Genomic DNA, 27,095 nt, shown 5'->3' on the forward strand with positions numbered 1-27,095 from the left:
GATTAGGGAACACATGTTCACCATTAACTAGGTGCTTACTAACATATATAAGTAGTATACCAGACCTTTATTAGTAATTATTAAGCATGTATTAACACCTTAATCAGGAAAAATCTTAATTCATGTCGTAATGGAGGTAGAATAAGATTGTGTAGAATAAGGTGTTAATACGTGCTTAATAATAACTAATAAAGGGCTAGGGTGCTGTTTATGCATGTTAGTGAGCACCTAGTTAATAGTGAATATGTGTTCCCTAATCTAAAGTGTTACAGTTTTTTTCAGAAATGAAATGAAATAACAATAGTTAACAGCATTTGAACGATTGTTTCGGGAATTATAAACTCACGTGATTATATCAATTGAAAACATATTTTGTTATCAGCAATGTATGTTAACCAACATCAAACATGAATCAGTTTGCTATGTGTGATTGGAAATGTCCCATTATTCCATGTTGTACAAATAGAGGAGGTAGACAATTAGGTTTCAGTGGCACAGAATGCTTATTGTTCTGTGACTCAAAATGTTTTTCCACACAGTGAAGCTTGTAGCTAGACAAACCATAAGTGTGTGTTTTGGCAAAACAGGAAACTTTGGCAGGATAAAATCATTACGTCTGTCCTGAACGATGGGCATTGTCTTGCAGACAGACTGGAAGAGAGGATCAAACCAAAAAGATTTCCATGTGTGATAGTAGGCAGGGAAATTAGTAACATGCCACACACACACGCACACACTCTCTCGCTCTCTTCACGGGTTTCTCCCATTATGACAATTCATCCCAAACATAGACAGAAAGGAAGAGGGAGAGGGAGGGATGGAAAGACCTTGTATGGAGTAATTGATGTCAATAACACACAATGCCTAAGGGGAGAGGACTGTGTGTGTGTGTGTGTGTGTGTGTGTGTGTGTGTGTGTGTGTGTGTGTGTGTGCATGCCTTACAGTTTCTTTTGTGTTGCCCTTTGTTTGTGTCCATGGGTGGCAAGGGACATGCTGTCATGCTCCTTCAGCACTGTCCTTGTGACAGGCTGTGTGTGTCCGTGTGCGTGCACGTCCGTGTGCCCGTGCAGTTTGTGCGTGAATGGGTGTTTGTCTGTGAAATCCTCTGCGTGCCAGTGAGACTGCGTGAGTCGGGTTGTGCGAAAACAAGTGCATGTCTATCGGAGAGAGTCTACGTCCTGGGAATTTGCTGCTGTGTCAACAGGATTCAGCAATTGTGTCTATTGTATCAGCTTGTCTGCTTATTACATATGTGTCCGTTTATTTTAGAGAAAGGCAGATAAAAGGCAACGTGGCTAGCACGTGGCTGGTCACCTTGCAGCAGGAAGGCTGCTGGATCGCATCCCGGTTTGGGCCTTTCTATGTGGGGGTTTGCGTGTTCTCCCAAGTCCTAAAACATGCAGAGGTTCATTCGACACTCTAGATGTGAATTTGCAAGTGAATGGTCTCTGTGCCCTGCGAAGGACTGACGGTAGAAGATGGATGGATGGATGGACTTTTTACAGTTTCTACTTCCTCCCCATCCCTGAAGTGACTTTATGTTTGACTTCACTCACTGTGCTGCTTACTTTCAGTCTGGGTAGTTTTCCTCCACCTAACACCTCACCACCATTCCAGGACTCCAGACTCTTGCCAGCTACTCCTCCATCTGTGCTGCGGTCTGTGCGGTACCAGGCAGGAGAGGGTTGTGTGAGTGTTTTTGGTGAGCTTGAAGCACGGTTAAGTGGTATTCGGGAGTGACTAAGGAAATGGAAATGCTTGTTCCCTAGGGGTGTGTTTCTTTTTATGGGGTTTAAAGGAGACTTCAGGGAGTCCTGATGAGACACCGGGGAGCGCAGACAATGGAGCTCCTCTTGAGCTTCGGACAGAGCGGCAGTCAGATCCTCCCTCTCCTGACACTCCCTCCTTACTGTCTCCTGGAGTAACACCACCTGGAGGAGTGAGAGAGAGCGTACTGATGTAAGCAGCTGAGGATACTGCTGTCTATTTCACCTAAAATGTACGTGTAATGTTCAGAGTCAGCATGTAACACAAACTGATGACACATACACACCCCTCCCAACTCCATACAGTACAATATTAAGCAATAATATAAACACGTACATTTCAAGAGTGAAGCAAACACAAAGCTGATAATTCAAACAGATGCAGAGAGGTTGTGCAGATTTAATTGGGTCAGTTCTTGCTATTTTATATAGTTTATCCTCTAAGAAATCAACTAAGAAATAAAAACCTTCCACTAAATCAAATTGGATTAAAGAAAACTAAGGATCAGACAGACAGAGATATGAGAAAGCTGCTCACTTCATGTCCAAATACTAAAAATTAATAACAAGGCTTTTTCAAGGCTTTACATTTATTTTCTACCAATATGGTGTATGACCATAAACACTGCTCAGTGGCTCATTAAATTACAAACATATGCCATTTGAAAAAGTTACATTATTACAGCCATCTGCTGCCTGATAACAAACATGTGTTGTATTTTCATCTCAAAATGTTTGGGTCACAAACTTAAATGTGGTAAAGTCAACAGATGCTTTATGGAAGACTCCTGTCAACGCTCTCCATGGGTTGCCAATGGAAAGAACGCAGCGAAAACTCAAAGCCTGGACACTCCCATGTAGCACAAACAGAATGGGAATTCTGCTTTGATAGTAAATGTACGACATTCTCAAACAGTATAGCAAGTACAACACTGTTTGAAATGAGGAAAGCCGATCACTCGCATCAAGAAAAGTCATTTCAGTATTCAGTATGATACGATTGTGGAACTATCTGTGGCGCCACAGAAGCCACAAATAACAAAAAACATAATGGTGATGAAAATAGTAATAACAGTAATTACAAATTAATAGCAATACAGTATTCTGAACAGACAGTGGGACAACTTTAGCTACTGGTCAGAGCAAACCAAGTCTGTAGATCTCCTGACCTGAGTGTATTAAACTGCTAAGGGATGTGGTTTTAATTTCCATACCAAGTCACGTTTTCATAATCATAAGAAAGATTACAGTATTGCCATAAAACAGGTCATCTACAATAAAATAAAAAGTGTTTGGCTATTTTCAACAACTGCAAGAAAACTATGAAGCCTGTGATAAAATACAGTGGTGAGTAGTTACAATAATGTCATAATCTCACTGTGTTAAACTAATCTGATCACAGCACAGAATGGACTGAGATATTACTTAAGCTTAAGCTTGCCATATTTTCACTTGTCACACATGTGATGTCATGACATGCAGAAAGATTATAGGTTTCAGGAAGAAGACAGAGAAGAAGGAAAAATACTGTGTATTGCTTTTATGAAAGTTGTACGCATTTTTTGTAGGAATGTATATTTGACTTTTAGTCCCCATGGTGAAGTAATGGAGGTCATACATAGCACCACATGTGTGTAAGACTTTCATTCTGTGCGTCTGTAATAGTCAAAACATGTGTATAATTTAATAGGTGCCTATACGTCATTATATCCATTCCATGTGGCACGCATCTATGGCATGTGGCCATTGTGTGCAATTATTGAGCAAGTGTGCGTGATATTTTGCACACTTGTTTGGCCACTTTCAGAGTGTGTTTCAGAGTGTGTGGAAGGACTTTTATGTGTGTGTATCTCCTATCTGCCTGTTTATATGCAGGCATGTGTTAGTTAGATCCTTAGTGTGTCTGTGTGAGTCTGTGTGTGTAATGTCGTGCATCCCAGTCTCGCCATAGAGAGGGACAGGCATCATTAGGGGCTTCTAGTGTGAGCAGGATTACAGGGTTATTAGATGGAAGTCACGTGCAGACCCACTCAGGCTCGTACTCTCAATCTAACACTGTAAGCCACATTCCACTGGCAAATCACACACACACATACACACGCACACACACACACACACAAAAACCCTAATGAACATATACAGTTTAAAGAGATGCCTATAGACTGGCATTAAGAGGGAATAACACGTTAACATGTGGATAAGACGTCCAATGCGCGCGCACACACAAGGCACACATAAACACACACACTGTGCATCATGTGACCTCAGTCAGTGTTTTTAGTGGGAGGTTAAAGTTCAATCATCTCTTCCCCCAGACACAGTGACCTTTTCCACTCATTCACATCCATCTGCAACAGAGATGGGGGGGAGGGAGGAAGTCAAGATTAGGCAGGGATGGAGAGAGACAGAGACAGAGAGAGAGAGGGAGAGGGAGAGGGAGAGGGAGAGAGAAATAATAAATAAAAGACAGTTGGAATGAAGAAGACAGGGGCAAAAAAAGCATGTAGAGTAGATTCAGAATGACCTGTGCTGCATGATAATAAGAGCCAACAACAACATGCTTTACTGAAAAATGAAAAATGAAATTGCAAATAAAATGTATTGTATTCATTAAAAACCTGACTGGATAAAAGGTCACTCATACACCATGCTCTCTAACACTTAGAGAGAAAAGATTTCACACCGCAACGGTATCTTGGCAACAGAGGACATCTGAAGGTCATGATCAAAACCTGATTATCTCTAACCACCATACACACACACACACACAAACACACACAAACATCCACAGATCAATATAACATCGGGCATGAATGAGACAGAGAGATCATTAGAGACAGAGACTGAAGGACGAGGAAGAAAGACAGGCAGAAAGACAGGAAGAAAAAGAAAGATAGAAGGTCATCTTCAGAGATTATACTGATTGATCTGCCTTAGAAGTATGGATGCAGTGAAAATTTCCCCTTTAAATTAGATTAATAAGCAGAGAAATAAGGGTGGCGCTGTGTTAAACATAAAAGAGCACATCAGCTGTAAAATTGGCATCAGGACACCTTGAATAGGTTGAACCTCCTTGGACAGACACTCTATGAGATGGAGATGATTAGAGAGACAAAATGGATGGACTGTTAGCAGTCATAAGACAGCAGGAGGTGGATGAGAGACATAGGAGGAGGAGATGAATGAGTTGATGAGAAAAGGACAAGAGACACTGATGTGACCTTTCTCATCCCGTCTCATCTCGGCTGAGGTGACCTTTCTGTTGTAATGAGTTGAAAATAAGGTTTCAACTTTAAAACTGAACCATCTATCCTGACAGAAATTAGCACAGGTAAACTGTGAACACCGCCTTCCAATGAGTCTGGTCAAGAATCACGATATACAGACTGCAGCACTGTAGTTGCCATCTTGTTTACACTGTAATGCCGCAGGTGAAGGCCTTGGCATCAAACCTCAACACTTTTGTAGTATCTAATATTGAAAATGTGTTTGTTAATCTCATCAGCGTCAGTGAGCCAATAAGCATGAAGCATACGTTTGCCCAAGACATGATTGCGCTCGTGACGTGAAGAATTTTACAGCACTGTGTAAATTTTTTCATTTTATTTCATAAAACAGATTATTCTTATTATCTTTCAAGACTCAATATTAATGTATCTAAAATGTCTAATCAATATCCAACTCTACACAGGGCTTTTTGTACATTCAGTGTTATTTCTCTGCTGTTCTGTCCATGCATGTCGTGTATTTTCTTTGCAGATTTTACCATTTTAAAGCTGCTCTAATGAACAAGGATCAAATAATTAGGGTGTGCAATAGAAAAGGTGACACAAACCCTCACAAACAGCTCACAACTTTTCTCTCTTAACCAGGTGACTGGAAAAAAAAACTGAAATGAAAGCTAATGTTGATCTGTGTCAGCTGGATGGATGCAAACCTGTGTTGATGAGAGATTGTTGCAGAGTTCATAACGTGTTTCATTGTGGTCAAGAGGATTAAGTAACAAAACTTATGATACATTTGGTACATAGTTGTGGACCAGTTTTGACTTTTTCCTCATGTCTGCAATCACGTCATATAAATAGAAGGATATCACCGCCAGCATTTAAACGACCCTATCTAGCAACATAGAAGAATGAACTATAAAACAGCTACGAGCCACAATTTCAGTTCCCAAATTTGATGGGTTCTTACTTAAGTGATGCCAGGCCCCTCCACATTATTTCATGAAAACCACCTTGAAAACTATGGTCCCCATTTCCTGTTTTTGACTTGCTGCATCACATACTTTATATTGTTAGTGGTCTATACTTGTGTATAACAAATAAATAAAATCAGTTCAGTGGTTTTTTAAGTAATCCCGCTATATTTGTGTTAGTGGCCAAAATGTGCCTGCAGCCTCACACATAGACAAATGCATGCATGCGCATGCACGCACACACACACAGAGACAGTGTTGTGTTCTATTTTTGGTCTTTCTCACTCTCATGTTCAAAATGACTTAACTTAACTGCCACCATTGCATTGCTTCCTTCCTCCAGGCTCTTCATATGTACACCACATCCTGTTTCCCCGTGCACTGCCTTTCTCTTTTCACTTTTTGTTTCACAATTCAATTCATCTCCATTCAGATGGCCCAGGCTCAGAAATCCATCACCGCACACTCTGCTGCCAACGCAAATACTGAATGAATGGAAAACACACAAGTCGAGTATGAAGCAAAGGCAAATCTCATTTTGTTCTAACAGTCGTAGTCACAGCTTCTTCTGTCACCTGACTCTGGTGAAGATAATCTACACACATGCGCCTACACGCACCTCTTCTTGTAGTTCAGCATTGCTCTCCTTCATAAGCTGTAGTTCAGATTTGGCTTCGCTCAGCTGTAGTGCCTCCTGCTGTCTGGAAAGGTGCAGCTCCTTGTGAATCTCCTCTCTCCTCCTTCTCTGCTCATCTTGTGTCCTCCTCTCCTCTGCCATGCTCCTCCTCTCTTGCAGCAGCTCCTCTTTCAGTTCTCCCAGCTCCTGCTCTCTGTGCTTCAGCTGGAAAGGAAACCCCCCCAAAAAAAATTCTGTGTGTGAATATTTATTTTCCACAAAATTATGCTTATTTAACAATTGATGTGTTTTGTCAACTCTGTAAAATAGCATTTGCCCTTTTTAACATTGACTCAGCCAAAGACAACACAGACTTCAATATGACTCTGAGGGGTTCTGCTTCCTCTGCTGGTTGCAACATGTTTTCTGTTACCTTGTCTACATTTTATACAGAAAGTGGGTGGGAGGAACTCACAGTGCCAGACACAGTGGGAGCCAGAGACACTGAGGAATTTTACTATTGTGTGGAAAGTTCTTAACTGTCACTACCTTATTGACGTGAAGTGTTGAGACCTTCTTATAGTGTGTTAGTGATGATACTGTGGGTGGATTTGTATAATTAAGGATATGAGTGATCCCTCCTCATTTAATGTCACCCCCACTGTCTGAATTTCTAGTCTTTCTTCTTTCTTACCCCCGTCAGTACACAGAGACTAACCACAGTGTCATTCACTCTGTCTGCATGCAAGTACATTTGTCAGACGTGTGAGTGTGGTTCCGCTGATGCACAAATTACACACAAATACATGTATGTACATCTGATGAGTAGACACAAAAACAAAGTGGTAAATTCTGGTCTTAAAGGCAGAAAGTCAGAGAGAGAGACAGAGAGGAACTGAACAGAATGTACTGGGAAGTCAATCAACCATAACACAAGCAATATGAGAAATACCAAGAAATAAAAAGAGTGAAAGAACGATCTGTGGGCCTGTGAGTGTCTTCTTTCTCAAAAACTATGGAGATTAAATGATGTGAAAAGAAAACAGGACAAGTCAGGGAAGCTACCGAAGAATGCATGGAAACAAACCACAAAACTCAGCACCACAGAATTAAAGAAGCTTTATTTTAAAGAGTAAGGGTTAGATGCTGAATTTCACAAATACCCTCCACTGTTACTTCATCTACAGACCTTCTGCTGAAGCTGCGTGCTGTCTCGTTGGTATTGAAGAAGCAGCAGTTGGTTCTTCTCCCTGTCAATGCTCAGCTCCAGCTCCACCTCCCTGTGGAGCTCCTCCATCTGCTCCCGCAGGTGCGATCCACTCTGGGTCTTCTGCTCCTCCAGGGCACCAGCCAGCTACAGAACAAAACAACAAGAAAAGGGATACATTTACCAATTAACTTGAGCGTTTGTGTGTTCATTCTCACACACAGTAAACATAATATGATGCACATGCGTCATTGTGTTGCCACTTAAAATACAGAAAGACTTTTCCTTTGAGAGCAAAAACATCAGTGTATAAAAATAGTCGTGCCCACATTCTAATGTCTGTGTGAAGTGTTTAATACTTCATGATATAAAGAGGAACAAGGAAGGTCTGACAGTTTTGTGTGACAAAAAGGACGGACAGAATTAGACAGCGGTGGTGTTTGAAATCGCTAGATATGAAACACTCACACAACCTGAAAATGTCAAGGATGAAAAAAATGTGATTTTCTGCTGCTGCCAGGGAAAGAATTTAAAAAAAGGACGTGGCATTGCTGCCAAATATTTCAAAACACATCAGTTCTTCTGCAAACACATTCTATCTCAGCAGAAATGTTGCACTACTACCCACAGTCCCTAACCTCGACATGACATTTGACAAATGTGCTATTGTTCCACGTTACATTTCATGTCATTGTTGGCGTGAGCTTCAAATAGAAAAAAAAAAAATGCCTTCACCCCTTTCATGATGTAAGAGGAAGACGTTGTTTTTTTTATGTTAAGTTCTTCAGAGAACAACAATGACAGCAGTGTAATTGTGCTGTCATCGTCCTCTGTCAGTCACAAATGCAATCGTCAGGAAAATAAATCACCAGCTTTGGCCCTTAAAAGATTGACGCCAAAGCTGCATGTGGCATATTTTTAGTCAGGCTTGGCCAGGGCCACCGTGTTTTCTTTCAACCAGCACTCGTGCCATGCGCTGAGATCATTCTGGCTGTGGTATGTGTGTCTGTGCGTTTATCTGTGTGTGCGTGTGCGTATTTACGCATGCAAGCGTGAAGAGAAGAGAAACAGTGGATGTGGGTGTCAGATAAAGACACCGATTAGCATGTGAAGAAATGTTTATTGGAGCCAGCGTGTTGTTTGCGAGACAAAGATTGCGTGTGCAAATGAGAAAACACTACTTCCTATTTGCTGCGGTGAATGTGCGTGTGTGGAGTGTGGATGGTTGTGGCGTGTGTCTCCTTTTGTGTGAATGCGAGTGTGTGTACGTACGCATCTGCCGTTTATATTTAAAAAGTGCACAAGAGTGACCACTTCCTTTCTATGGGTATGGACCCATGAGAAGACAGGAAGTTCACAGTGAACAATGACCATTATGGACTGTGTGTCTGGAAAACGTCCCAGGTCAAACATGTGTCTGGAGTTCAGAGCTGCGAGTGTGTGTTTGTCCATCTGTCATACAGCATGAACTGTAGAGTTTCACATCAGCATGTTGGACAGTTTTTCTGGGATAGACAGAATAGAATAGAATAGAATAGAATCAATCCTGAATGGAAAGAGACATTTGTTAGTCGTAGTGCTGTGTCTTTTAATGCAGCCTCTAAAGCAGGGCTGTCAAACATATGGCCCCTGGGCCAGAACCTGCCCACCAGAGGGTCCAATCCGGCCCACAGGATGAATTTGTTGAAATTTCACACTAAGATTACAATCTAAACGTAATGTCAAATGCAATATTTTTCACTTCCAGATACCTGTGACTAAATGTTTGCGCCTTTATAGATCCAGTGTGATGTGTGAATAGTAAATTCAGGCATGATATTGTTGAAATTGCACTTATATTTCTCAAGAAATGTCATGTTTTGTAAAAATGAAGTTCTTGTTGGTCATAGGTTATTATGCTATTATTTTATTGGTCCGGCCCACTTGAGATCACATTGTGCTGTATGTGGCCCCTGAACAAAAATGAGTTTGACACCCCTGCTCTAAAGGTTGTGGCCTCTTGACATTCCTGTTATTAAGTGGTGTTTAAAATAAAATAGTATTAAATGTATTTTGCAACAGCAGAAGAACACAACTGAAGTAGAATTTTTCACCCTCACCTTAGGATAATGTAACATTTTATATCGTATCTTAGGCTACTGGCACCGATGTAATACTTAAAATTATTATGGAAAATACAGTAAAAATGTGCTGTAACTTGAGACTATCTGCTCTGGTTTACTGTGGACAGATCACCTCTCACTCATATTGTGACTCAAAGAGACTCAAAAGTCTTGCCGCTATTCTTAAAGAAAGACCACGCAGTGTGTGTAAACATCGTTCATATAAGAGGGCCGGAACTGAGACAGAAACAAAATATGATACCGCACTGATATAAAGGAACACTTTCTGAGTTGTTGTTCAACTAAAGCTCAGTGACTCCTGCTGCCAGACAGTCAGACAGGACAGGAGACACTGCTCCACTGTTTGACTAATAAAAGACAGCTTGATTTTGGGACTCTGTGTGTGTGTGTGTGTTGCAGGTATTACTCATGTTGTGGCAAACTAAATCCGCTTATATATTCACATTATGAAGTCTTGTCTTCCTTATGGGGACAAACTCCAAGTCCCTATTACATAAATGATTACATTCTAAGGTGAAGGCGTGTTGTATGTTAGGTTAGGGATACGCCAGAGGTCGTTGTGGTTGTGAGTCAATGTAATGTCCTCTGAAGTCATGGAAACCAGTTTGTGTATGCGTGTGTGTTTTTATCTGGTGTTAAACAGACTGGTGCTCTTGGAGCCTCATAATCTTATCCACGTTTTGTGCATCAGGATCTTCGACGGTAAACTCCTCTGAACTGTGACAAAGGCTTGGATTCTGTCCTACGCGTCTGTTTACTTCAACACACTGGAACTAAATGTCTGCCAGTAGTAAACTAAAACCCCATAGTCACTACGCTTATGAGTCATGTTTTGATTTGTTTGAGTTCTTCATACATAATTCAAAACATTACATCGACTGTCTAGATAATACGACCCGTATCCAATTCCACAAAGCATCTAGATTGCTAGCTAGCTTGTAAAGCCTGTAGTTAGTTATAATGACGCCATGGTCATGTTTTTCTCACCCAAACCAAGTCTGCAGCTGAAAAAGAGTCAGGGCCAGCATTTATTATTTCATTTTGTTGCACAGTGTATCCTTCCTGTAACATTGGATTCAATTTTAAAAAAGTATGTGGTTTAAATATGTTTGGCAGCTGGTAACTCAATGCCGTGTGCTTAAAATAAAAAACATTTGGGGAAAATAAAAACCAGGATCCTTATAATCAGCTTTATTACTATTGTTGGTATATGTGTAATCTGCAATACTAGGATTACTGTGCTGAAATAAGATTATTGTTATAAAGCATTACCTTCAAAGCCATTTCCTGTGTGAAGTCTTTCTCCAGATTTTCCAGGGCTCGACCATGGGAGTCTATCAACGCGTCTCTGTGAACACACATGTAAAGGTACGAACACTGAATCACTGATTCTTCAGATATCTCTTTTGTTTGTTTGTTTGTTTGTTTGTTTTTAAAAATGATGCACTTGATACTTGATCTGATAAGAGCAAACATTCGCTGGTGATAAATGTAACATAAGGCCATGGTCAAAAAGCCACTGCCTTCAGGCTGAGTATGCCGTTCCTTCACTTAATCATGTGTGTCTACATCATACAATTCCAATGTAAATGCCTTAAGATCCCCATATGTGGCCTAGTAGCATGTTCACAGTCATTGGCAGCATTGGTTTCTGGAGTATAAAGAAACACAACACAGAAATGCAACAAAAAAACTACACACATATAATTATTTCTGAGGGAAAATCAGAGAAACTCTTATGCAAAATGTGTAAAGCTACATTTCTTAGAGAAACAAGTGGACAAACTAGCTTTAACAGTCAGTGAATGAAGTAAACACACATGCACACAACCTTTGCACAGTGAGCAGCCCTTTCTGCAGTTAAATAGATAAAATTGTTAGCCAACATCACATCCCAATGCATTGATCTAAAAGACGCTGATAATATTTACTCATGCTTCACTTTTGGCAGATCCTGTCAGGATGTCAGGTTGCATAATGAATATTTAACAGGAATACTGTCTGTGGGGAAACAAACAAGAGGCATGTTAAGGGCCAGTGTGTACGAATTACTGACAGAGAGACTGTGGATCATAACAAACAAAGGACTCCTCTGTTCAATCATCCCTTTTCCAACCATGTCAAAGAACTATGGTGGCCTTCTCAACCTAATAAAACATGGCGGTACGATGACCTCTGCCTTTCTCCAGTGAACTCCATCCCTGCACTCGAGGCAATCTCAGTCCAGATTGTTCTCATTTGTGGTTCCCCTGTAGTGGAAAGAGCTGCTTAATTCTGTCATAGCAACAGAGTCTCTCTCTCTATCTTCAAGAACACTTGAAGACTCATTTCCTAAGGGTTAATTGGAGACTCTAAATCAACCGTCGGTGTGAAACTGATTTGTCTTTTTACACACATTAGCCCTGTGATAGACTTTTGCCCAGTCTAGTCTCTACCCTGCCTTTTGCTACATTTCAGCTAAGATTGGTACCAGACTCTCAAAGGATAAGCAGTAGATAATGACTCCATGTATAAAATATTTAGATACAAATTATAAAGTCTATTCAGAAACAAGAGGAGGGCCTGGCCATTTATTATCAGTGTTTATACAGTTTCTACAGAAAAGGCTCTTTGAGGGAGCTCCTTGGACATGTCATGTAAACATTTACTAACAAGCTCACATACATTTTCATCACAAAACTCCATTTTGTATTCACCAAAGAGGCACAATGAAACACACACACACACACACACACAAAACATAGAACTGTGTAATGTCTGTGCTGGGCAATATATGACAATGTGTGTGTGTGCGTGTGTGATTGTGGAGTAGATGATCTACAGTATAATAAAGAGCAGCAGCTACATTCCATCTCTTCCTAGTCAGGGCAGACACAATATTATTCACTCCACTGGCTGTGGCTAATCACATCAGCCTACATACACACACACACACACAGTGGGAGAGAGAGAGAGGGAGGGAGAGCGAAAGAGAGCGAAAGGGAAGCACAGAAATAGATCCAGACAGACGAACATGCATGAATGTGCAGGTTTGATGCTAAGGTCGGACTCCTAAGGCTCATTTAAATGTGCTCCAATCTTGTTAAAGAAATATGAGAAATAGTCGATGTGTAGAAACTAGAGGTGGACTGATGTAGTTACAGTATATGCAGGCATAGCATATTTTAAAATAAAATACCAAATATCCGACTAATAAACTACAAAACACAGCAGCCACACCATGTATCAAAATAAACTGTCATTGGTGTGTGCACGACCTCTATTAAAAATTATATTTAAATGTAACATCCTATTACCATCCAATACAATAATTACTTAGAATCCAATAATCATGACATGATGAAGTGACCCTGTCGAGTTCACCACAAATTCAAAGTCTAGAAGAGATTGTATTCTTATGATGTCATCATGTTGTTTTAAAGAAATTGAATTGTATACATTTCATAGTATTTTAAAAACACAAAAATACATGACACAGAAGTATTTTGATACAACATATGAAGGCATTTTTAGTCATCTCAATAAAATACAAATTACAATTATTATTGTATCAGAAATACTGCCCATCCCTGGTTATAGGCATTATGGAGCTCCACCCACCAGAAATAATAAAACCCATTTGCAATAGATGTGTCGTTACACTTTGTGTGCTCTTGTTTTGTAGTTAAGTCTTAACTGGAGGAAACTCCCCAAGTAAGGATTATTTTATGAAGCTCAAGTCTTTTTAATAAGCTCATTTAATAACAAACTAATGGTACACACAGTGTGAGTGTGTTTGTGTGCTGTGAGTTTGTTTGAGTCCCACTGTCAGATATGAATCCAGCTCTCTGATGATCAAAAACCTCCGCAAAGGTAGTGCATCATAAGTATATACGTACAGTATATATAGTGTGTGTTTGTGTGTGTTTTCTGGTATGTGTATCTTCATGAGGACCAAACATATGTATAAACATAGGGGGTGAGGACATTTTGGGAAGTGAGGACATCTTTAAAGCGCCTTTTGAGGATTAAGACCTGGTTTTAGGGTTAGGGTTAAAATTGGGTTAAGTTTAGGGTAAGGATTAGGTTTAGGGATTTAGTTGTGATGGTTAAGGTTAGGGTAAGGGGCTCTGGAATGCATTACATCTATGAGGGTCCTCACTACAAAAGCTGCACAAACATATGTTCGTGTGTGTGTGTGACCCTGGGGAACATGAGCGTGCAAATTCAGGGCTCAGGGGGAGGTCTGAGGGGATTACAGGGAGGAACGATGGGAAAATCTGGGAGCACTCTTTCATACGCTCACACGCCACGACTGCTTTTAAGGACAGACGAGTGTGTATGTTTGAAGTGTGTGTCTGTGTGTGAGAGGCTCATCAAAAGGCAGATTCCGGGTTTTTTTTCTCTCTCTTTTTGTACTGATACAATCTTTGTGTGCTCACACAGAAAAAGGGAAGTGGACTTCTCCAAATAATGTGTGATTTTTACAGCAAAGCGAAAGGGGCCATTGAATCAATACAGTACAGTCACTCAACTTCCTTCATTTGTTTTCTTTTCAGGTCCTTGAAACTTTCTCCCTGCAGACACACTTGTATTTTCAGATCTGTTTTCTTTTCAGGTCCTTGAAACTTTCTTCCTGCAGACACGCTTGTATTTTCAAAGTCAACATTTTTTAATTTTTTTTTACATTCACCCACATTTTCAAGAATTTGACACATATATTTAAGGCAATGGCAGTTCATGACATGTGAATCAAAACAACTGGGAGACGAAATAAAAGTGAAGACCAATACAAGTATGAAACTTTCCTCTCTGGAAAACTGAGAGAAAAATAAGACAGTATAGAAACAGAAAAAGAGAACAAACCATTGTAAACATAGCTGAAAGTAGTATCCTAGGTAAGTGGTTAATGTTAATCTTTCATATGTTCTCTGTATAGAAATGGATAGAAGGGAGATTTTTGAGATCTTAACTTCTGTCAGGAAATATTTCTCTGCTGCTTGAATCCACTTGAAACAAGTCCTCTCACATTTAACACATTGTTAAAGGAGCCGCACAGACACCACTGACCTTTCACTTAAAGTGTCACATCTACTAAATCAAGGGCAAGCTGTCACATTTCACCCGTGTATGTGTGTGTGGAGCAATCTACATTTACTTTACTCACTGACTGTTAAAGATGAAATGTTTCTGTAGCAGATGTAGCTTTCATGTCAGTTTCCCTGATTTTGATTGACCTTTTCTCTGTCCTAATGAGGCAGAACCCAATTTAATAACCTAATTTCATCATCTTTGGCTAACAAAAGAGATAAGATGTGAATTGTGGTTAGGTTAATGTTAGGGACAAGCGTAGGCTGTCCAAATGAATGGAGATCAATGAAGTGTCCGAACAAAAATAGCTTCAAGTGTGCAAGTGTGTGTGTGTGAGATCATCTGCGGTCCCTGTGACTGTGGCTGTGTGCATGCGAGAGCCAGACTGTGATAAGTAACCACTGAAACCACAGTTAGGGTCTCCATCACTCCGACCACAACAATCATTCTCTTCCCTCCGTGCTTCCCTCCCTGGGTCTTTCATGTTTGTCCTTTTTTTTTTCTTTCTTCCTTCATCTATACACTTATGTGTCCTTCCCATCAACTGTATATAAAAAAAGACATCTTCTGGTTTCCTCCCTGATGCCAAACTCAAATTAACATTATATGGAATAGCCACCAAAGCAAACCTACAAAAATAGGTCAGTTTCAATGCAAGTCTATGGAAAACTAATGTTCTGGGTTTGAGGAAAATAGACGATAAAGTTGTTTTGACTGAGGGACCATTTTCATAGCACTAAGCTTTAGTTTAAGTTTAAAAAATGCTTTGGACAGATTTTGCTCATAACTTGACATTTACACCACAAAGACAACCATTATATCAGTAGATCCTTTATGGATGTTTGAACATGACTTAATCCTGCTTTATGGTAGATTATAAAGTAGAATTATAGTATGTTGATTGACCTCATTAACCTAACACAAGGTAAATGAACTTTTGTGAAATGTTGTGTCAGCAAATTACAAGTACGCCTCAACACCTGACTCAAGCAAAACAGATATCGTAGCTGAACAATTACTTGGGCGTGAGGGAGGAATAAAGCATGATTTTCTCCACCCACAGCCTCCAACTACAGAGCTTTAAAAGCCACATTAACCTACTGCATATTAACTCCACAAAGACAAGTGTTTTATCCTTAGTATAAACTAGATGTTTAACTCTGGAAAACAAGTAGCCATTTTTGCAACAGTATTACATCAACAAGTCCTTATGAGCAATAAGACAGCACTTGTTTTTTTGGAAAATGCCTACAAGAGAGGGATTGGCACTGGTTGATGTGCAGTTATAATGGTGGTACAGAGGGTGGAGTGTGTGTTTGCAGCTGGGATAACAACAGAGGTCAGAAAAGATAAAGATGAAAGCAGATGAGATTACTAAAGTGGTGATAAGGCACACAAGTAAAACTGTATGTGTGTGTGTAAGAAAGACCAATGTACAAACAGGAGAATGGTCCTTTTATGGGTCACTGATGGTCACTGAAAAATCTCTAATTTGGCTAAATAAAAAAAAACATCTAATTTGTACATGAATGCAAATGTGCAAGTGACAGGATATGGCACAAAGAGAGTACGGTGAAATCTTTCTTCTCTGAGCCTCTTCTCATTTTACTGAGCCAAAAAAGTACACAGGCAGAGGTCATGCCTAAACCGAGAAGGTCAAACACAAGGAGATTGCTAAAATAAATGCAGGAACCCTTTCTGGGTACAGATAAGACAGACAACGCACACTCACACACACACACGCACGCACACGCACGCACGCACACAGGTGTGTGCAAATATCCTTTGAAGGACCATCATTGACTGCCATTCATTTAGAAAGCCTAAAACAATAATACCCCTTACCTTTACAGTTTATTAATTAGAAATTAGGGTTTGCCTCATTAGCACCAAAGAACGGGTTTTGGTCTCCATGAGGACTATTGGTCCTGACAAGGTCACTGTTTATGCCAGAAAAGATCCTAAAGGTCACTGTTTATGCCAGGAAAGGTCCTAAAAATCACTGTTTATGCCAGAAAAGATCCTAAAGGTCACTGTTTATGCCAGGAAAGGTCCTAAAATCACTGTTTATGCCAGGAAAAAGAGAAAGATCCTAAAGGTCATGCCAGCCAGGTCAAAGGTCCTAAAAATCACTGTTTATGCCAGAAAAGATCCTAAAGGTCACTGTTTATGCCAGAAAAGGTGCTAAAGGTCTCTGATTATACCGAAAGGTCACTGTTTATGCCATGGTCATAAAGGTCACTGTTTATACCGGGAAAGGTCCTAAAATCACTGTTTATGCCAGAAAAGGTGCTAAAGGTCTCTGATTATACCAGGAAAGGTCACTGTTTATGCCAGGTCACTGTTTATGCCAGAAAAGGTCATAAAGGTCACTGTTTATACTGGGAAAGGTCCTAAAGATGTAACAAATACAAGAAGACACACTCAAACACACAGTTTTGTATATCTTTGGACTCTGCATTTACTTCCATTCCTTTGGACAGATGCTAAACAAAGCATTATCACTAACATTTACCATAATCAGTAAGTACATAAGCCTAAGCCTAACCGCAATTCAAATCTTATTTCTAAACTTCATCAATTTCTCAGAAATTAGGTTCGGTCTCATTACGACCAGGTTTTGGTCTCCATGAGGACTATTGGTCCTGACAAAGTCAATGTTTCTGCCAGTAAAAGGCACCCACACACACACACATGCAAGAACACACACACACACAGACCATTAGACATCGAATAACTTCAGTTCAGCTGAGGGCGCCTAATAAAAGCTACACAGAAACGGATGGGGTGTTTCATGTGTCCCACCATGACGCTGATACATAATTAGATCAACTAGAAAATGTTAATTTATTAGGAATAAAAATGGCTCATAAAGTCATTATATACGTTTTATTTTGAGTACAAAGCTGGACCAATCATGTGGTGTTATTTATTGTACAACACTCATTACTGTTGCCCCATATCAATAGGATAGCAAGGACACAACATTGATTATACAGGGACAAATAAGGACATTTTTGATGGGGAAGAATTAATTAACTGATGATGCGCGCACACACGCACACACACACACACACACACACACACACACACACACACACACACACACACACACACACACACAGCGAGAGACATCTGCTCTACAGTTGTAAACTCTTCTGAGATTGTGAGCATTTTTTGAATAATACACTTGTTTTGTGCTAGATATCTGAAGGAGTGTTTTATTTCATGAGAGGCCAACTCCACATTGAAGGTCATAGGTTGCAGTGCTGTGTGATAAACTTATATGATATATCTCTTATACTAATATATCAATTGATATTTATTGGCACTCCTGCTCTACACGTTTTTGCAGGGCACTGGTACTGAATTTATGACGTGGAGAGAGACAGATGTTGAATGAGTGAAAACGTCTTTTTATGTGTGTGTTTAACAGATTCTATAATTGATCTTTCATTATTAATAAATTGAAGGTTTGTCAGACCATCACTTTTCAGAGAAACTGATGTGCTCATCGGTTGGCTTTGGTGTGAAGAATGTATTCATTTACATCAGTGTGTTTAATTGTATTGTTTTATTGTCCGTGTTTGTAGCACAAACTTATCTATCGTGTCCGGTTGCTGCTTAATTGACTCTGGTGCAGTAGAGTTTTTTAAAGGCTATGTAACATGAGAAAATGGTAAATATACTTGTGCAGGTGAGCTTTTTGTAAAGTGGCTAAAATTAGGTTTGTTATCAGGTCGTAGCCATGTTTTGCTAAACTTGTGCCCACATGATAACATGCAGATCTGTATGTAACTCTCCGACAATGCAGTAATACATATTTATACCCCACTTCAGAATTCCCTTCAAGATACTGTCGTTAATATCAAAAATATGGTTTTGGGATGCCATCTGGTCAGTTTGCTTGATGGCATCATCTGGACATCATTAACTGGTTACATTGTCTCTGTCTTGCATCTCCAAGGCTATAAACTACATAAGTAGGTCACCAGTGAAGATTGGCCCAATAATTTTAACGGTGCATGCAGCCCAGTTAAGAACAGAGCTCTACAGCTGCATGGAGACATGTGTCCATTGGTGATTTCACTGGATGATCAAAGTATCCTCGGGATTTGTTGCAGGACTCGAGGGAGAATGTGTTTTTTTTCTGGTTGGTGCAGCAGTGAGGTGGTTGGCAGCAGTTTGATATGACGTAAGACTAACTCCAGATCTTACGTGAAACCTGCTTCACACAGGGAATAATTCTTCGTTCCTCCAATGTAGTGCAGGAGAGCTGATGTCATATTTTATATATGTATCGGTAAATCATAAAGGCTTATAGCCTTCAGCATGGAGCTGACCAGGTCCGGTGTGGAAAGACACAGATAAGATAGACTGCTCCTCAGTTTCAGTCCTGAAGTGCCATAAAATAGTTTGCTTTTTACAGGATATATGATGAAATTGTATAGCACTTGTAAATATAATATGCATTTGACAGCTGTAAACCTTGACCTGCTCAGGAAGTGACACATGGGAAATACTCCTTCCACCATTTATAAGGGTTCTGATGTCTCTTTTAGTGTTTCAATTTTATTTCATATTCTAAATTCTTATTGTAATATGTCTTATGTGTGTGTGTTTGAAATTATTATGCAATCCTTTTATTTTTATTTTGTTTTTATGAATTATTTAGACTCAAGTTGAGAAGAGTCAAGTTGGTTGGGAAATGAAATAGTAAAATAATTATCAACATAAATGTGATTTCATGGATTCTCATTGAACATGGTAACACTGTTGTCTGTACATTTTTAATTTATATAAATGAAAATGGACGTTCAGGTTCAGTTTATGACCTGCTTAAATATTATTTTCATCTAACTACAGGATCCAAAAAAACTGAATGCTGATTTAAAAGCTAAATTTAGCTTAAAACTCTTAACAAGAAACATATGTGTAACAGTACTGACAACCAGTCTAAGCTGGATGCAGTGAGATCAAGGAAATGTAGTCTGCATGTTGACAACAAACGCGATAAAGTGCTGTCATGGATGAACAAACCTACACGCAATCTGGGCAAAATTCCCAACACTCTATTAGATCTGCACTCATCCTGCACTGACAGAAAGGGTGTATGCCTTTGGCTTGGGCTTTGACAAGAACACATACACATGATTCCTGTCTCTACTCACCCATGTCCTCTCAGACATAAAAGGGCTGTAAATATTTAGCATTAGAACCAAACACTTGATTTTCCAACTGGCACTTTAGCCTGCCAGCAGCCTGTGGTTGTAGTTTCACTGTCGCTGCCATCACTGCACTCACACTGTCTCACAGTGACCTATAACTGCTCTGGTGTCAATGCTGAGGTGCCAGTTTGACACTGTGGTTCAGTATCTCACAGTATCTTACTTATAAGTCGGGTGTTTGAATGAAAGCTTTTATTAGAAGTGCCAATGGACCAAAGTCAAATGTGCCCTCCATATATACACATATTTGATATCCGTGACTGAATCACTTCTGGTTCATAGTTTAATCTGCAGTGCATGCAGGTTTCTCAGATCAGCATTGGAGGGAAGACAAGACCAGGGTTAACATGCTAATGTCTCCAGCAGTTAGTCATGAACAGAAACAGAAAAGATGCATCAGTCTTTACCGTTCTCTCTTCAGGTCTCTTGTTTCCTGTTGGACTTTCTCCAGGACTTCCTTCAGCTGTGTCACTTCCTCTTTGGCTGAGCAGTACCTCTGGTTTGTTTGTTCTTCCCTCTGTTGCCATAATGAAAGCTGGTCCTGTATCGTGTCACACGTTTGTTGGCATGACAACCACCTGTCACGTTTCTCCTCCATCTCTGCTTTTAATCTGTTGTATAGATACAGTAGCACATGTAAGATAAAATAAGATAGTCCTTTATTTGTCCCGCAGTGGGGAAATTTACAATGTAGTTACTGTCCACACTGAAATGTTCTCTGTACATTAATGTTTGCCCACAGTTATGTTCATTTCAAGGTTGGAAATGTCAGTGAAGGCCCAAGAAAGAAGACTCAGATGGTTATGTAGCACATGTCACAAACAAGATAAAGGTGGAGATGAAGAGGAAACGTGGCAGACTGAAGACGACTTGGCAAGAAGGCGTAATGAACGATATGAAGTTACTTAATCTAATGCACGTGGACATCAAAGACCGTAAGAAATGGATAGAACTGATTCGCATGGCGGACCCATTCAAGGCACATAATACCAGGACATGACGATGATGATTAGCGTTCTGATTGTTGGTGATTCTGATTTATGTTGCACAAAATAACTGAGGAGCATGTGAGCAAAGTGAAACTGAACAAAGTCGAAAGCCTCATGTTCTGCGGTTTTCTACAAAAAAACAAATGTTTTAGACCAGGTAAACATGATCATTGAGCAACTAAAGCCTCCATTCTCAGAGTTGTCTCCCATTACATTTTTGTCAGGTGCTCCTTACCCCCTAAATCTCATCCTTGCTGAAATAACCCACACCCTCCAGTGAAGTGCTATCATATGTTGAGCTGTATAGGAGGCAGTGGGCGCAATCAGAGACTGCTGTGTGGGACGGGAAATAAATCAACAGTGTAATTGAACACACCAGGCTGCCAGGGGCTTAGACAAAGAATACCACCAGACACCATGTGAAAGAATACACACCCCACATACATCCAACGCCTGCATGGAAAGATGAGAGGCTCCCTGTGTGTGTGTGTGTGTGTCTGTCTGTGGGTGCATGCATGTGGGTTGGGTGGAGGTGCACATGTGTCTGCTGGCATATTAATGTGATGTGCCACTGCTCCTCTCCATATCTATGGTGCGTGTGTGTGTGTGTGTGTGCGTGTGTGTCTGTGTGTGTGAGAAACATGACTCCACGCCAGCTAAGAAGTGCTTCCATCTGTTGCACCAGCTTCACACGAGAATCTCTGCTGTGTCACTGGCACTTTATGGAGCCTAAGATCTCTTCAAATGATCCACAAGCGGATTTCAGCCGACACTAATATCCCCACCTCTCTCTAGGAGGAAGGAGACGGAGGAAGAGAGAAGAGGAATGGCTGGAAGAAAGGATGAATGGAGGTGAATAAGTGGGATAAGCAAGGGGAAAGTTGACGAAGTCTACTGTGATAATCTTTTTAGTGTTGTCAATGGTTGTTGTTGTTGTCTGTTCAATTGTTGGTCTCTCTGTTAAGGATTATTTGGGTAACACTTTAGATTAGGGGGCACATATTCACCATTAACTAGGTGCTTACTAACGTGCATATAAGTAGCATACCAGACCTTAATTAGTAATTAAGGTAAATGAGTAAGGTGTTAATATGTGGTTAATAATTACTAATAAAGGGCTAGTGTGCTATTTATGCATGTTAGTGAGCACCTAGTTAATTGTGATATGTGTTCCCTAATCTAAAGTGTTACCATTATTTGTTTTAATGTGTCTTATTCTTTAAAAGGACTGCAATTTAGCTATAATGACATGTCCTATATGCATGAAATGGATCAATGCTTTTATGTATCATCCCTATGAAATAAATGAATAAAAATAAAATACAAACAGGATAGTGTGGGAAATTGTGACATGAGATAAACAAAAAAAAGAACAACAGAGATTAGTGTACCTGAGGATTTTATCTCTGTTCTTCTTGTCAGACTCTTCCTGTTGGAACAGCTGTTCCTCACTCCGTTTCCTCAGCTCCCTGGACACACAATGGATGGCAGGGTCATGAAGTTCTCACAAATTGTGAAATCAGAAATGATTATTGTACCCACATTTCACATTCAAACAGAGGGAAACCTAATATAAATACATGCACACTCTCTCCTTCTCACGGCCTCTTTATCTCGCTTGTTATTTAACAAATGAACAGCTTAGCATAAATTATTAAGCTATTTTTAAGTATGTGTATTTCACCACATGTGGCTGCTGCCTCGCTCTGGAGGAAGTAAATTGGGAATCAGTTTTAATTCTAATTGTGCATGCCATGACAGTGTGTGGAACTCCAAAGTCCTACACACACTCACTCACACAGACACACACAAACACATACACACACACGCAGACTTTACTCCAACCCTCCTAACCCTGTCGACTTCTCAGCCTAATCCCCTCACTGGCGGCATGATCAGTTAATGTCTTTGTGTGTGTGTGCGTGTGTGTGTGCTTGGCTGGCTGGCTGTCTGTCTAGCCCTGTGACCTTGCAGACACACGCAATGAGGATACAGAGAGAGACAGGGTCCGCATGTCTGAGCTCACAGACAGACGGACTGTTTTCACTGTCGATCCTCAGCGGATTTCTCTCACAGCTACGTGGAATTATTCCTTTATTTCACTAAAGTGGATTTAGTAACACAGCCATGGTGTCATTAATAATTCATTACATCTGCATCATAAAGAAGTATTTGTCTAATATCAATAGTGGCACAATATGGTAATATTATCATCAAGTAGCAGTGACACACACACACAGCTGTCTGGCACCAGTTTATCCACCCCCTCTCTCTCTGTACCTCTCATCACACATCTCCATCTCACTTCCTCTCTCTCGCTCTCTCTTTAAACCCCGTTTTCCACTCCTGCTGTCACAGCTAATGGTGATTTAGAGCAAGCCCCTGAGTTCTCCTATCTTCAGGCTATTTAAGTAACTACCACTGTGCTGTTCATACTGTGTTTCTCCCTCGTTTCTCTTTGTTTCTCCCCTTGCTGTCTCCAAGGTCAGAGATGACACAATACATGACTCCCAGCTGCTGTCTCCATTATTGTTCATCCTCTGGTCTCCTGATCCTGATTTTGATTTACATATGAGAGTAAGATGAGAGCAAGAGTAAGGTTTGTGTTCTGGTGGATTACTGTATGGAGTAGGGTTCATAGAGCAGTCACAGCACAGTGCACCAAGGGAGTGACAAAGTGCTCTGGGTATTTTGTTTGTGGCTGCAGGCGTGTGGTGTACTTGTTGTGCACGTGGAAACAAGGAGGAATCTATTATTATACATTATTAGTGGGCAAGTTACTGATGCCAAGTGGGCTCCTTGAGGGGTTTAGAAAAACATATATATATATTTTTTTCCTTCCATTAATCTGAGTTAACTCTATGTGTGCATTGGTTACAGTCTGCAATGACAAGCACTGTATATGTAGTATATACTGCGAATAAATTATCATATTTAATCAGAATCAACAAAGGGGAAATGCTGTGATTGACACAATCTATTTACACCTGCCATTAAATGCATTTTGCGTCATTAAATTGCATTCTGATAGTGCTTGACACACATGGCAGTACAGGTGTTAAAGCATTCAGGATGTTATGGAAATGGATTGTGATCTGATCAGCCAAGCAACAACTATGTGGGTGGAAATAATAGTTTTGCCAAAGCTTCACAATGGTAGCAGCAGTTAGTAAGTAAGCACAAATAATTCCTCCCCTCAGTTCTTAAGTTACTTAAGATGTGTGAAATGTTAAGACTGGCTGGAAAGCAATACGTCATAACTCATAAATCTCGGATTGGTAATATCTTTCCACAGGGTCTGTCAAGATAGATAGTTTGCTTCTGTTAGATTTTAAAGTTTGATGTTGTTATTTACCATTTTTATGTCCCATGTCCTATGAGGTTTCCAGCTTGTGTGATTACGTTCCCTGTCTTAACTAATTGCACTTGCATCTCTCATTGTCCCTTCTTCATCTTCATCTTCAGATGTGTTTTCCTCACTTTCAGTACATACTATATACACTTACTGTATATGGTGATTTATATGTGAGTTAATGTGACATGGTTATTGGTGGTAGACGGGCTGGTGTGAGTGCTTCAGAGACTGCTGCTCCACTGGGATTTTCACACACAATCATCTCTAGGGTTTACAGAGAAGAAGAAAAATATCCGGTAAGCAGCAGTTCTTAGGGCCAAAATGATTGTTGATTGCTGGAAGTCAGAGGATAATGACCAGACTGGTTCAAGGTTATAGAAAGGCAACAGTAACTCAAATAACCACTCATTACAAACATGATATGCAGACGACCATCTCAGAGTGTACAACACGTCATGGACCTTGTTGGAGCCCCAGCTTTCTGGCTCCAATCCTGTCTGATCATGGGTTTTTTTACCTTTTGTTTTGTTTTACTTTGTTCCGAGCACTAACTCCAACTGTCATAACCGTCTTTTTGTCACTCGGATGAATCATACATACCTGCAGCCTTAGGCTGTGATAAGGGTTAACCAGCTGACAAAAATCAATCATTAATTTTCAGTATGCCTTCTGGGAAGATCAAAAATGTACCAACAACACTCCGCTGAGTCAACCTGAGGAGGCCTCAAGCAAAACGTTGCTGACGTGTAAGTAAAGCCCAGTTAAGTCATCAAAGTGTGCAGTGTGCGGATGATTTGTGATCTCCATTTTTATATTCTCGCAACAGAACCTCTTTTGTGTGTTTGTAATCAGATGTGGTAACCGGTCAAAGAATGTAGCATTAACGTGAAACAGACAAGCAAAACATGTGGGTGTGCCACCACAAATTAAAGTGAAGAAAACTGGTGTTGAACTGAAACTGATGGTGTTGATCTATTCCGAACAGATGGTGCAAAACGTGGTTAATCTTGATACCAAAATTGTAATTCACCAGTGACATCCTGCTGAGCTTTCCCTCCCTCTGTGGTGACTGACAGCAAGAAAAAAAAAAAAAGTAGCCACATCAAAGGCGGAAAAAACTCTCTGCATTTCAGGAAAACACAATTTCTTATGTGGAATGTGCCAACATGATAAGAAGGAGAGGGAGGGAAAGAGAGAGGAAACTTCCTCTTCCCCAAAAAGCTGCAACTGATTTTTATCAAAAAAGAGATAGAGATACGACTGATGTCAGAGAGGAGGAAACACTGAAACACAGAGACAAACGCACACGTGTGTGTTTGTTTGTTTGTGTGTATGTGTGTGATGGGCACGATGTTGCTGGAAATGGGGTCCACCCTAAGATCAACTGTTATTTCACTGCCGCCGGTCACACAGGCACAGACACATGTTGCTTGCACACGTACGTATACACACACACACACAGAGCAGTCGGCGTGCTTCAGCCTTATGAAAACAAGCTGCATCACATCAATCACATTCCTCGTCTGTCTCTTGACCTTCACTCATTCCATCATCCACTCTTTCATCCCTCCTCCCTGCTCAATGCGTCCATCCTGTCTTTTATCTATCCCTCTCTTCCCTCTAATCCATCCTTTTAACCTGGCCTGCTTCTGTGTCGGATGATCCACATGTTCATCCTTTGATAAAACGATGACCTCAACATCTTCCGCCAATCACAACGCAGCAGCTTGTTTCGCAAGCACCTCTTACATGCACGCAACACAGGAAGACATTTGAGACACTGAGATCCATTTACAACTGAGACCCATTTTCTCCGAGCACTGCAGCTTGATTTAATCCATCGTGTCACACAATTATTTGTGTTTCCATTCTCAAGGTTGAGAAGGTTACCAAAACAATTGATCCGTACTGTCCCAGTTTGTGGCAGGGGAGACAAGCACAGTGGTACATTGGTCCATTGATTTGTTGACAGAGATTGTCTCATATGCAAGGTAAGGGAACATGGCTGATTTTTTGTTGATCAAGAAGAGTGATGACTGCTCCATGATAGCAGGGGAAGCCCTGCTTTCTCTAGAATGTCAAATGCGTACTGTTGTATTTATATTTATATTAATAAAACGCGATACACTGTTCGACTAATTTGCTCAGAATCAGCTGTTTATCACAGATCGTCTGACGTGATTTTTTTCTCATACAATCCAGTAGCAGCACGGGGCATTAAAACCAGTGGAAGCTCAGCTTTAATTGATCTCTAGCTTTTATTCACTGTAGTGAGCTAGACGGTGATTGGATAAATGTGGCTAAATCATCACTTCCAGGAAAGGTGAGCATCTCTGGGAACAGAGGGCAGAATTCATGTATAAATAACTGGTTTACTGTTTGCCTTCTTCTTCTTTGTCAAATTTATTGGCGAATATGTGGCGCTGGTATGATGTCAATAGATCTGCAACTAAACATTAATTTCATCATTAATTCATCTGTCGATTATTTTCTCGATTAATGGTGTAATCGTTTGGTCCAGAAAACGTCAAAAATGTTGATC

General features: G+C 40.3%; 1 protein-coding gene across 2 annotated transcripts in view; it reads right to left on the reverse strand.

The window, feature by feature from the left end:
- Positions 1–926: 926 nt before the first annotated feature.
- Positions 927–27,095, reverse strand: part of lekr1 (leucine, glutamate and lysine rich 1) — a 72,556-nt gene continuing 46,387 nt past the window's right edge. The window contains exons 7-12 of one of the 2 annotated variants that reach the window (XM_044032855.1): positions 22,590–22,667; positions 20,617–20,820; positions 11,184–11,259; positions 7,771–7,935; positions 6,585–6,806; positions 927–1,932 (exon numbers count right to left, since the gene is read on the reverse strand). In XM_044032855.1, the coding sequence (XP_043888790.1) occupies positions 1,510–1,932; positions 6,585–6,806; positions 7,771–7,935; positions 11,184–11,259; positions 20,617–20,820; positions 22,590–22,667 (1,168 nt within the window). In that variant the 3' untranslated portion in view covers positions 927–1,509. Of the gene's footprint in view, positions 1,933–4,186; positions 6,451–6,584; positions 6,807–7,770; positions 7,936–11,183; positions 11,260–20,616; positions 20,821–22,589; positions 22,668–27,095 lie in introns of those variants that run through there. The other variant, XM_044032856.1, reaches the window with a different exon arrangement.

This window comes from Solea senegalensis, linkage group LG8 (assembly GCF_019176455.1).
Source record: "Solea senegalensis isolate Sse05_10M linkage group LG8, IFAPA_SoseM_1, whole genome shotgun sequence".
Taxonomy (NCBI): Eukaryota; Metazoa; Chordata; class Actinopteri; order Pleuronectiformes; family Soleidae; genus Solea; species Solea senegalensis.